Source organism: Hyperolius riggenbachi, chromosome 7, assembly GCF_040937935.1.
Source record: "Hyperolius riggenbachi isolate aHypRig1 chromosome 7, aHypRig1.pri, whole genome shotgun sequence".
Classification (NCBI taxonomy): domain Eukaryota; kingdom Metazoa; phylum Chordata; class Amphibia; order Anura; family Hyperoliidae; genus Hyperolius; species Hyperolius riggenbachi.
Window position 1 is genome coordinate 301,043,420 of NC_090652.1, and position 12,764 is coordinate 301,056,183.

A 12,764-nucleotide genomic window follows, 5' to 3' on the forward strand; every position below is an offset into this window, starting at 1 on the left:
TCTATCTGGACGAATATATCTGTCCAGATACAGTAGCTTGCCCTGCTGCCGCTGTGCCGGGCGTGCGATCGCGCATGCTCCCACCGCCTTCCGTTAGCCCGGAGATCAATGAATGGGAACACAGTTTCCATTCATTGATCTAAGTCTCCGTATAAAAGACCGACACCGTCTGTCTTTCATAAATCCCCTTCTGCCCCATCCACACTTTACTTCCGCTTGGGTAGTAATACTACACGTGCAGAACTAAACATTTCCAGATAATTACATTTTTACTGTTAAAATTAGTCACTTACCTTCCACATTCCCCAATAGCTACACAAAAATTTTTGGGTAAAAAAAAAAAAAAATACAATAAAAAAAAAACAACATAAATAGTTACCTTAGGGACTAAACTTTTCTAATATGTATGTAATAAGATATATTACTGGTATTTTTTTTAATTATGGGCTTGTAATAAGTGATGGACGCAAAACTGCATAATTTAAATGGTGTAATAACCGGGACAAATGGGCAAATAAAATACATGGGTTTTAATTACGGTAGCATGTATTAATTTCAAACTATAATGGCCATAGATGGAGAAATAATTTTTTTTTTTTCATTTCTTTCTTAATTTTCCTGTTAAAATGGCTTTAGAATAAAATAGTTCTTAGCAAAATGTATCACCCAAAGAAAGCCTAAATGGTGACGGAAAAAACAAGATATAGATAATTTTAGTGTGATAAGTAGTGATAAAGTTATTGGCGAATGAATGGGAGGTGAAAGTTGCTTGGATGCATAAGGTGAAACAACACTGTAGGCTGAAGTGGTTAATAAAGTGTATGTAAGGTTGTGATACACTGCAATTGCAATATTGTCATCAAAAAGCAAAGCAATCTGTCAGTATACATGGTTGGAATAAAAGACTCCAATACGATATGCAAAATGTTTATTTATAAAAGGAGTTTTAAAAGAATGAACCCTAAATATACTGTATGTAAACTGACTTCTTTCCATGTCTAATTAAGTCCCTTCAAAGTGGTATGAAACTCCTTATTAACTGAATAAAAAAATCATTCAATAAGAGATTACTTATTTAGCTTACCTATCCTGTTGATTTTAGTGTTCACTGTCAGATTTAGCAGAAATGTGATATTAATTTTTTTTTATTATTATAAAGTTTTTTTATTATTATTATAAAGATTCCATCTTTACTGTTTCTCTGTGATGTCATGTCAAAAGTGACATCACTTCTGCCCATGTCTTTTTTTTTATCCTAAATCAGTGTTCATTCACGTTTTTGTGAATTGCCGGCGATTGTCGGCGATCCTAAAACGCTGTCAAAAACGCCCTAGTGGGTTCCAGGCCAAAGAGAAAGGGGGGATTCAATTACCTTCTGGTCATAGTGCCCTTATTTTATCTGAAATTGGAGGCTTTCTGCTATTTGCATGCTGATATAAGCTTGCAACTATAACTAAAAATCAAACATATAGGGACCTATTTTAAAAGAAAAATGGTTTACATATATTTTTATGGCACAAAATTGGGGGGGGGGGGGGAGGGGGGCAATTTTTATTTTTGGACGTTACAGCCCCAGTTAATGATTAATACGTGGAATGTGTTGAGACATCAGAGGGAGAGAAGCGCAGGGCTCGCTAGTAGGCTCTGCAGCGTAGAAAGCCAATTCTATGAGCGGAGATCATTTTCAGCTCATGTTTCCCCGCTGCATTTTGTGTGTTTCACATCGCTGATCTTCTCTTACCATGGAATTGATCACCAACTAAATCAATATTCTCCCCATCAGTCGTCCTCCTCTCGGCTCTCAGGGGTCACTCGTGAGGGTCCCAGGGGGATTGTAAAAGAAAATGTTCTATCTGCTGGAAATGGACAGGCCCATTGTCTCTATATCACGGCTGACAGACACACATGAAAAGCACTGACGTGTGTCTCTGTACATGTGAGCGGCTTGTTACTGGAAAGTGCTCTAAGCAGAACAATGCGGCCTTCCTGATGAGGCCTCCTTCTTGCTGCCATATAAGGTGCAGCAGAAAGTACAGTCTATGTTTTGGTATAATAAAATCTTTGCAAGATATTTTGGGTCTTTATTCCTTCTGTATCAACAGGAAAACAGATTTATTTGTTGAGTCTATTTATACATTAAAGAGGCCCTGTAGTGACATATAGTAGAATGCAGTAAATTATTCAGGATACCTAGTGGCATAACTAAGAAGCTTGAGGCCCCAGTGCGAGTTTTACATGGGCCCCCCAAGGACTCTATTGATATGGAGCATAAGGACAGCTGTAGTGTCAGAGAGGTGTAATCAGAGTAAGAAAACAGATTGTTAAAGTGTACCTGAGATTGATTAAAAAAAAAAAAAGTTTTATACATAACTCTAACTTACCTGGGGCTTCTACCAGCCCCCTGCAGCCATCCTGTGCCCTCGCCATCACTCACGGCTCCTCCGGGTCCACCGCCGCCAGCTAGTTTTTCGTTTTTGTTGACTTGGAGTCGGCAGGCCGCCACGCGTACCTTTGCACGCATTCCCGCTGGTGCAGGAAGCTACCGTGGACATTAACATGTACATTTTAATGTAAAAACGTATGTGTTAATATCCGCGACAGCTTCCTGCACCAGTCAGCAAAAAAAATAGCTGGCGGCCGAGGACCGGAGGAACCGTGAGAAACTGCATGGGCACAGGATGGCTGCAGGGACTGGTAGATGCCCCATGTAAGTGAAACTCATTTTTTTTTTTTTTTTTGAGTTAAGGTTTCCCTTTAAGGTATTTTGGGGGTGGGGCTAAAAAATTTAAAAAGTGTACATTTAAATTTTTATAAATAAAAAGCACACAGGACAGCAAATTTGTTAACAGGGCCCCCAACTGCTCCCCATCTGCATTACGGTGGTGTAGTGTTTAGCACTCTTGCCTTGCAGCGCTGAGTCCCCTGTTCGCATCACAGCCAGGGCAAAGAGTTTGTATGTTCTCCTGTCTGTGTGGGTTTCCTCTGGGCAAGTTTCCTTCCACAATCCAAAAAAACTACAGACATGTTAAAGTTACTTAATAATAATATTAGGCCCCTTTGTTTTGCTCTACCCCCCACCCAGGGCCTCAGAGCCGGCTAGCGGACCCCCAGATCTCCACCTCTCTCCATGTGTATACTGATCCTCGAGGCCCCTACAGCAGAGAATTTGTCAGCAGAGTGACTCACCTATCCAGCCGCCGTGCTCCTCTATCCATCTGTTTTCTCACCCACTTTCAAAACATGCCGGCAGGTCACTGAGATGACAGCATGGATGAAGACAAAAAGCAGGCAGACTGAAGAAGGAGCACGCTGGCCGGACAGGTGAGTCACTCTGATACTTTGCAGGGATTCCAGAGACCACCATACACTGCCCAGCAGGCAGCTCAGTGGCCCTGGGAAATTGCCCAGCTTGCCCCTATGGATGCTCCACTCCTGCTGCCCACTACATGATGATCAGCTAGCCAGCAAATGATTCATTAACACAGACGCCAGCTAACTGATTGGCAGATAGTGGCTTTCATTTGCAGACACAGCCTCCCCTTCCAGAATCAGCGGAGATTTCCAGGAGAGGAGATATTGCTGCTAATGGTGAGCATTGCATAATATAACAAGCATCTCAGCAGGTCACTCTGCTAATTATACTCCATTGTTGAGAGATGTAATTAGGCCTGAAAGGCCAGTTATGTAAACTATGACACACTAATCACCTGTTATGCTGCCTTTACCTACTCAATAATTGAATGATGGCAGAGGGAGGGGCCACAGCTGGGTTCGGACAAATAAACATCATCAAATCGCAACATCCAGAAACTGAATGTACGGATTGGGGTTTTAGGTTTCTTCCGTGAAATAGTATGGAAAATAAGCGGGCCGGTTCTAGACTTTTTGCTGCCTGAGGCCTGTGAGGATGCCAAACCCCCCTTCCGGATTTGGAATGATCGCACAGCACCAGAAAATGTTCACCCTCAGTATATATAGCCAGGTGTAGTTGCCTCCAGTATAGGTAGCCAGTATAGTTGCCCCAGTATAGGTAGCTAGTATAGTTGCCCCCAGTATAGGTAGCCAGGTATAGGTGCCCCCAGTATAGGTAGCCAGTATAGTTACCCCAGTATAGGTAGCTAGTATAGTTGCCCCAGTATAGGTAGCCAGGTATAGGTGCCCCCAGTATAGGTAGCCAGTATAGTTGCCCCAGTATAGGTAGCTAGTATAGTTGCCCCCAGTATAAGTAGCTAGTATAGTTGCCCCCAGTATAGGTAGCTAGTATAGTTGCCCCCAGTATAGGTTTCTAGTATAGTTGTCCCCAGTATAGCTAGTTTAGTTGCCCCCTGTATAGTTGCCCAAGTATTGGTACCTAGTAAAGTTGCCCCAGTATAGGTAGCTGCTAGTATAGTTGCCCCCAGTATAGATAGTATAGTTGCCCCAGTATAGGTAGCCAGGTATAGGTGCCCCCAGTATAGGTAGCCAGGTATAGGTGCCCCCAGTATAGGTAGCCAGTATAGTTGCCCCAGTACAGGTAGCTAGTATAGTTGCCCCCTGTATAGTTGCCCAAGTATTGGTACCTAGTAAAGTTGCCCCAGTATAGGTAGCTGCTAGTATAGTTGCCCCCAGTATAGTTGCCCCAGTATAGGTAGCCAGGTATAGGTGCCCCCAGTATAGGTAGCCAGGTATAGGTGCCCCCAGTATAGGTAGCCAGTATAGTTGCCCCAGTATAGGTAGCCAGGTATAGGTGCCCCCAGTATAGGTAGCCAGTATAGTTGCCCCAGTATAGGTAGCTAGTATAGTTGCCCCCAGTATAGGTAGCTAGTATAGTTGCCCCCAGTATAGGTTTCTAGTATAGTTGTCCCCAGTATAGCTAGTTTAGTTGCCCCCTGTATAGTTGCCTAAGTATTGGTACCTAGTAAAGTTGCCCCAGTATAGGTAGCTGCTAGTATAGTTGCCCCCAGTATAGATAGTATAGTTGCCCCAGTATAGGTTGTATTAGACTTATATCTGTGCTACTGTTCTTAGCTGTACTACACATACAAATCATGATGTCATAACTTTATTTTCACTTCAGATTCCCTTTAAGAAAGGGGTTCTTTACAGTAAGCGTGACTAAATTCTCTATCTGCGTTCAAAGTAATACTAAAGCGAACCTGAAAAAAAAGTTTGATTTCTCGCCCTGACTCTGCCATCAGTAAACATGGCGGCCGCGCTGCGTGACGTCACATCCGGCCGTCGCTGGGAGAATGACTCGTCGTATTAGGGGCGGAACTCCTCCGCTGGGAGCTGTCATGGATGCAGGCGGGTAAATATGAAGCTTGGAGCTGGGTATCTGGGCTGTCCGGGGCTGGTTGGCCTACATGCAGTGTGACGCGCTGGAGAATGCGGCTCTGCTGCTCCCGGGGCCATGTCCCTCCGTAGGGGGCAGCTACTATACGGCTATCATGGAGCTGCTGATGTTATTATAGACACAGAGCACCGCACAGATCCAATGGGTAATGAGTACCTGTCACCCTTCATTTTCTTGTTGCATAAAGAAGAAATCTGGGAAAGTTAAAGAGACTCTGTAACTTCAAAAAGATCTCCTGGGGGGTACTCACCTCGGGTGGGGGAAGCCTCCGGATCCTAATGATGCTTCCCACGCCGTCCTCCGTCCCACGGGGGTCTCGCTGCAGCCCTCTGAACAGCCGGCGACAGGCCCGACTGTAATTTCAATATTTACCTTTGCTGGCTCCAGCGGGGGCGCTGTGGCTGCTTTCGGCTCGGAAATAGACGGAAATACCCGATCTCCGTCGGGTCCGCTCTACTGCGCAGGCGCCGGAGACTTGCGCCTGCGCAGTACAGCGGACCCGACGGCGATCGGGTATTTCCGCCTACTTCGGAGCCGACAGCCGTCAGAGCGCCTGCGCAGGAGCCAGGAAGGTAAATAATGACGTCACCGCTGTACGGAGGGCTGCAGCGAGACCCCCGAGGGACGGAGGACGGCGTGGGAAGCCTCATTAGGATCCGGAGGCTTCCCCCACCCGAGGTGAGTACCCCCCAGGGGACGTTTTGCCGTTACAGTTCCTCATTAAAAACTTACCTGGAGCTTCCTCCAGCCCCTGGAAGCCTATGGGTCACTCGCTGCAGCTGTGCTCCAAGCCGGTCTCCCGGGGTCCCCTCTGTAGCAACTGCTGACCTGGCCAAGTCGGTTGCAACAGTGTTGCCAACTCATCACTTTAATTACTGACACATCTAAGTTATACAGATTCTGGGGCTATTTGCACATAATCAGTGCTTTAACTGCATCTACCTAGCCCCAAAACCTGTATAATTCATATGTGTCAGTAATTAAAGGGATGAGTTGGCAACACTGGGTTGCAAATGCATGTGTGGCTGCGCCACTCACGGCTGCAAATCCATGTGCGGGAGCGTTCTGTGCAGGTGTAGAAGTATTGCGCATGCGTAGTGGCTGCTGCCCTGGCCTGGTCGGCAGCTGCTACCCTTGCGGTAAAATAGGGTGACACCATGTAGGTTTATCCTGCAAGTGTTACGGCTTGTTCAGGTACTTTTCCGTTAGCTGGGCGCATCCACTAGGTGGCGATGGAACTCCACTTCTGGGGGTGCCTCCGACACAGGTGCCCCCCAGTTTAGGTAGTGACAGGGAAACTTAAGCCATGCCCTCTGTGTGCCATTAAGCCACACCCCACATATTGCAGGAGGGTGCCAGTGGGTGGGAGAGGGTGACAATGGGCAGGAGCGGGGTGCCCGTGGGTAGGAGGAGGGTGCCCATGTGTGGGGAGGGCAGTAGAAAGGCAAAGAGAGAGACTGCAGAGAGACACAGCTGAGAGGGAGAGTGACAGCTGAGAGGCAAAGCGAGAGAGCAGAAAGGCAGAGAGAGAGAGCAAGGGAGAGAAAGAGACAGCAGAAAGATAGAGAGACAGCAGAAAGACACAGAGAGAGACAGCAGAAAAGCAGAGAGAGAAAGAGTGCGAGCAGAAAGGCAGAGAGAGAGAGAGAGTGCGAGCAGAAAGGCAGAGAGAGAGAGTGCGAGCAGAAAGGCAGAGAGAGAGAGAGAGGGACAGCAGAAAGGCAGAGAGAGAGAGGGACAGCAGAAAGGCAGAGAGAGAGGGACCGCAGAAAGGCAGAGAGAGAGGGACAGCAGAAAGGCAGAGAGAGAGAGAGACAGCAGAAAGGCAGAGAGAGAGAGACAGCAGAAAGGCAGAGAGAGAGAGACAGCAGAAAGGCAGAGAGAGAGAGACAGCAGAAAGGCAGAGAGAGAGAGACAGCAGAAAGGCAGAGAGAGAGAGACAGCAGAAAGGCAGAGAGAGAGAGACAGCAGAAAGGCAGAGAGAGAGACACAGCAAAAATGCAGAAAGAGAGTGCGAGCAGAAAGGCAGAGAGAGACAACAGAGAGGCAGAGAGAGAGGAAAGAGGGCACAGAAAGGGAGACAGAGCGAGCAAAAAGGCAGAGAGAGAGAGAGAGAGACAGCGAGCAGAAAGGCAGAAAGAGAGACAGCAGAAAGGCAGAGAGAGAGAGTGAGCAGAAAGACAGAGAGAGACAGCAGAGAGGCAGAGAGAGAGAGAGGAAAGAGGGCACAGAAAGGGAGAGACAGACAGCAGAAAGGCACAGAGAGACAGCATAGAAGCAGAGAGAGAGCACAGAAAGGCAGACAGAGAGACAGAAGACAAGCAGAGTGAGAGTGCAGAGAGAGAGCGAGCAGAAAGGCAGTGAGAGTGAGAGAAAAAGAGTTGAGAGGCAGAGAAAGAGAGACAGCAGAAAGAAACAGCAGAGAGAGAGAGAGAAAGAGTGACATCAGAAAGGCAGAGAGAGTATAGTTGCCCCCAGTATAGCTAGTATAGTTGCCCCCCGTTTAGGTAGTGTAGTTGCCCCAGTATTAGTATAGTTGCCCCCCCCCCCCCCCGTTTAGGTAGTGTAGTTGCCCCAGTATTAGTATAGTTGCCTCCAGTATAACTAGTATAGTTGCCCCCAGTGTAGGTAGTATAGTCGCCCCCAGTATAGCTAGTACAGTCGCCCCCAGTATGGGGGAAGCTTGGAAGGAGGGACAGCGGCAGGGAGGGGGGACAGACCCCCCCATTTCCCTTACCTGGGTCCCCTCCTTCTGTCGCTTCCCCCTCCAAATTAGCAGCGGCAAACAGAAGTGGGCATTAGCGGGCGGAGAGGAACTGCCCACCTCCTTCCTGCATCCCAGGCGATTGTGCTCAGCATCATCGTCACGTGACACTGGTCTCCGACTTCTCCGCTGCTCACTGTGCTCCTGCTAATCAGGAAGCACAGAGCAGTGGAGAAGGCGGTGACCAGTGTCACGTGACCATCGCCTGGAACACAGGAAGCAGGTGAGCAATTCCTCTCCACCCGCTGATGCCCGCTTCTGTTTGCCGCTGCTAATTTGGAGGGGGGAAGCACCAGAAGGAGACCCAGGTGAGGGAAGTGGGGGGTCTGGCCCCCCTCCCAGCCGCTGTTCCTGCTGCTTGTTGTGTTGCTTCCTCCCCCTGCACGTTCGGATGGCTAGGGGAGGCAGCAGCTGCCCGGGGGGTGCATGCCCCATTTTGCCCAATGTGTGGATGCCCATGCTAGGGTGCTTTTTTTTTTTTTTTTAGCGCTGGCGATTTTGAAACTCGCCCTAAAAGCGCTTGTGCAATGATTCCCTATGAAAGTATTCACATCTGAGCCTTTCGTTTCCGATCTGCTTACCGAAGTGCTGTACCATTTTTGGGGCGAATGGCAGGTACAGAGAAAACGCTTGAAAAAGAGCTTTGTATAGCGATTTCCCCAGTGCTTTTAAGAATAAATACATTTATTCTTTTCCGGGTCAAAGAGTTCAGTTCCTGACTTGCGTCAGAAAGTGAAAAAACAAATCGCTCTGCAAAAGCGCTTAGAAAAGCGCTTTACAAAAAATCGTAGTGCGCAGGTAAGCACCGGGAGGTGCTAAAAAAGTCACTCACAAAATCGCAATACGCTGGCGTCAGCGATTGCAATTTTAGATGTGAACAAGGCCTAAAACATAAGCAACAGCATAATAACCTTTAGGTCGCATTCATAGTGAGACGCTGCGGTTTAATGTGACGTTAAAGTCGCAACGTGTCTGCGTTGAGAGGTAACACACTGCAAGCCATGAGTTACCACAACGCAACATTTTTTTCAATGCGACTTTAACGTCGCACTATGAGCGGCCCATAGGATTAGCATTGCAGTGCGATAAACTGCAGCTCCGCAAAGTGGCACTGTGAATGCGACCTTAAAGAAAAACATTTTTTTACAGCTGATACAAATATTGCATTAAAATGCAGTGTGACTACTTCCTGCTTTCAGGAAAGCAGACATAGGGCTAACATCCTGTGTTTACAAATTAGCTTCTCTGCGTAGGCAGCAAGCTGACTCAGCCGAAAGATAAAATTACACTTATTAATTAGTCACAGATGAAACTCTAAATACATACAAGGTACATTTCTCTCTGTTTTCCTTCTGTGATGTGCAAGAGTTCAGGTCCACTTTAGGCATGGTTATCCTATCCTCACCCCTTACGATGTAGGCATGCCACAGTCTCTCTCCTCCGATATATTTGCGCTGTAATTACTTCCCCATCTCCTGCTTCCGCAGTTTATTATTAATCAATGTAAATGACGGATATCTGATAAAGCAGTTAATACGCAGGCCGTCGCCTCTTCGGATGTAAACATGAAATATGGAGCCGTCTGTGGACGCCGTTCTTGGAAATGAGGTCCACAAACCGTCCCTCGGGGGGAACATCCGCTTCATTGATTTTTTTTGTTTTCGCCACATCCTAAAATCGTTCAATATTTAGATTAATAGAGCGTAACACCTCTGCTCGTTAAACCGCTTCTCCGAGCACTGAGAATGTAGCAAGATTAGAGCAGAGGCGCCAAAAACAGGGTAAAATAGTTAAAATCCGTTTAATAAAGTAGATTGTGGTGGACTTACTTTAAAAGTCAGCAAAGAAATGTATTTAAACACTCCACAATGCAACACATTTCGCAGGATCAAACCCGATTCATCAGGCAATAACGAGAGCAATAACTGGGCAGTTGCTCCCATTATTGCCTGATGAAGCGTGTTTGATCCTGTGAAACATGTTGCATTGTGGAGTGTTTAAATACATTTCTTAGTTGACTATGAAATCAACTGATTCGGAGTCCATTTTCTGGGGTGGTAAGTTCACCACTTCTTCCTTAAACGGATTATAACTATTTTACTCTGTTTTCGGCACCTCTGTTCTAACCTTGCTATATTCTCAAGTCCACCCTTGGGAGAGTTTTACACTTTGTTTCCTATCTACGGAGAGCGACTTCTTAACCTGAGTGGGGTCAGGTCTTAATGCTCCCCACCTGCCTACACAGTGGTTGCCTTTGAGGTAACCCATATTTGTGAGTATAACATCATATGCTATTGTTTCTCCAAAAACCCGATTTACTACATACTGCACTATATTGGGCTCTAGGTGGCCCCTTCTGTGTTCTTCTTACCAGCTCCCTGAGCGCTGAGAACTTTTTGTTTTCCAGCTCCTGACAGGTCATTTCAGAAGTTCTGGCGCTGGGAAGATGTCAACGAGTCTGACCGAGGAACAGAAGAGGAAGATCGAGGAGAATCGGCAGAAGGCGTTGGCGAGGAGAGCCGAGAGGCTCGCTTCGCAGCAGAATGGAATTAAACCGAATGCGCTGGCCTCTTCTAACTTCCAGACGTCTGACGCACAACAGAACAAGCAGCCGAGTTTTACCGCACCACAGACCAACTCGGGGCAGGGACAGAACAATAGTTTAGAACACAACTTTTCCAAGACTGGAAATGTTAATTTGTATTCTGCTGGTGGTAACAACAATGTGGAAACATCGAGGACTTCTTCTGGGGCTGTCCAGGATTGGACATATAGTTCCAAAACAGAGACACAGACTTTTCAAAACTCGACTGCGCCTTCTTCACCCAGGGTGGCCTCAACAACCAATAGTTTCCAGTTCATGTCTAGACCAACATTTCAGCCTAATCTTGCCAAGAGCTTTGGCAGTACATCGGGCAACACTCACGGCCAAGACCTGTCCAAGCTGAATTCATCCAAGCCTTCAGAGGCCTCTTCTGGTCCTGGGAACCTGAACGATGGATCTGTAAAGAGTACAAGTAACGTGGCTCATTTTTATGGCAGCAGCTCCAAGTCCGTTTCGGCAGCAGGTACCAGGACAGTGGCCGATTCGAAAGAGAAGACTGGCGGTCTTGTGGCCGTGGAAACTGCGCAGCCCAAGAAACCGACGACTGGTACAAAAGGAAGGTGCGTCAAGCATGCCGCAGATCGATTCAGAGTGGAAGTTGGGTACAATGCGGAACTGATTGCGCTGTTTAAAACGATTCCCAGCAAAAATTATGGTGAGTTTATATTAAAGCAATTGATGTATTTTGGCTGTGGATGAGATGGAAAATTATTATTAGTGCTGCTTCACAATACCGTCTACGCTCTGATCGTTACAGAAAATTGTCGGAGTCTCTCGTTCTCTATCCTGCAGTTAAAGGGGCACTACAGTGAAATATAGGCTATAGGGATTTCCATAGTAGCATGTTTCTATTAGAAAGTGCAACACATATTAGGAGATTTTGTTTACAAACGTCCTCTGGATAATTTATAGCTCACATGCAGATCCTGCCGTTGCCAAGGCAATCTAGGCTGCGTGATAACAGCTAATATCTTTCTCCTCTCCGTCAGTTCACATCCCAGCTCGTTCTCCTAATGCAAGTTCATTGAGCAGCAAGCACCTTGCTGTGGAATGTCCTAGGTAAAAAAACAGGCTGCTTGTCTATTTACCTACACCTTTCACAGCATTAGAAAAATGGGCTTTTGAGCCGACAAGAGGAGAGAGATAGCTGTTATCACACAGCCTGAACACAACTGAGTACAGTCGCTGAGTACTTTGCTTCCTCTGCCTTGTGATGCCAGGATCTGTACGTGAGCTATATATCTTAACCAGACGGCATTTGTAAACAAAAGCACCATCTAATATGTGTTGCTCTTTTTAATAGAAACAGGCAACCAGGGAAATCCCTCTATCCTATATTTCACTGTAGTGCCCCTTTAATGGTTTGAGTCCTAGAGCTGCAGCGGTACAAAATAGAGATTTATAAGGCTCAGTGAATGCTCAATATTGATTTTTGTGTTTATGTCTGACTCCGGGTTTTGTGTTGTGTTTTAGATCCCACCACCAAGATGTGGAATTTCGGTGTGGAGGATTACCCCAGCCTCAGTAAGTAATGGAAGCCGGTCAGAGCTCAGCAGACGTGAGGTTACCTGCCTCATGAAGTTATCTATTGAAAATCTGTATGCGGATGTGTGGCAGCAACTGTGGGAGACGGGGCTTTATCCACTTCAGCCTAACTGGATGAGTAGACATGTCCAGTGTAGTTGTGGAGGGTGCGCCACCAGTTTGTCATGTGGTATTATTTAAATCGGGACAAGTTGTAGAATACATTTTGGTGTGTTTTAAAGCTTAGACCCACATCGCGTAAGAAATGGGTAGTGACAAACTCAATCTAAAATAAAAAATTTAATTTTCAAAATTATGATCAAAGCATTAGTAAAACTACACAAGACATATGGGGTAACATTTTAATAGTGATAAGTAGTATTATAGATTTAGGTGTTTTAAGGTTGAGGCCTATGTCTTGTGTATTATTTTTAGTAACAAACTTAATCAAAAGCAATAACATTTTCATATATTCTGTATCGAAACCAAGACTTGTAAAATGAAAACAGTGACAGAATATAAAAGAAAATAGCCATTTC

At 46.1% G+C, this 12,764-nt stretch overlaps 1 protein-coding gene across 2 annotated transcripts in view; it reads left to right on the plus strand.

Moving 5' to 3' along the window:
* Window positions 1-5,218: 5,218 nt before the first annotated feature.
* Window positions 5,219-12,764, plus strand: part of SMARCAL1 (SWI/SNF related, matrix associated, actin dependent regulator of chromatin, subfamily a like 1) — an 80,763-nt gene continuing 73,217 nt past the window's right edge. Inside the window, exons 1-3 of one of the 2 annotated variants that reach the window (XM_068246088.1) lie at window positions 5,219-5,287; window positions 10,504-11,356; window positions 12,175-12,225. In XM_068246088.1, the coding sequence (XP_068102189.1) occupies window positions 10,543-11,356; window positions 12,175-12,225 (865 nt within the window). In that variant the 5' untranslated portion in view covers window positions 5,219-5,287; window positions 10,504-10,542. The other variant, XM_068246089.1, reaches the window with a different exon arrangement.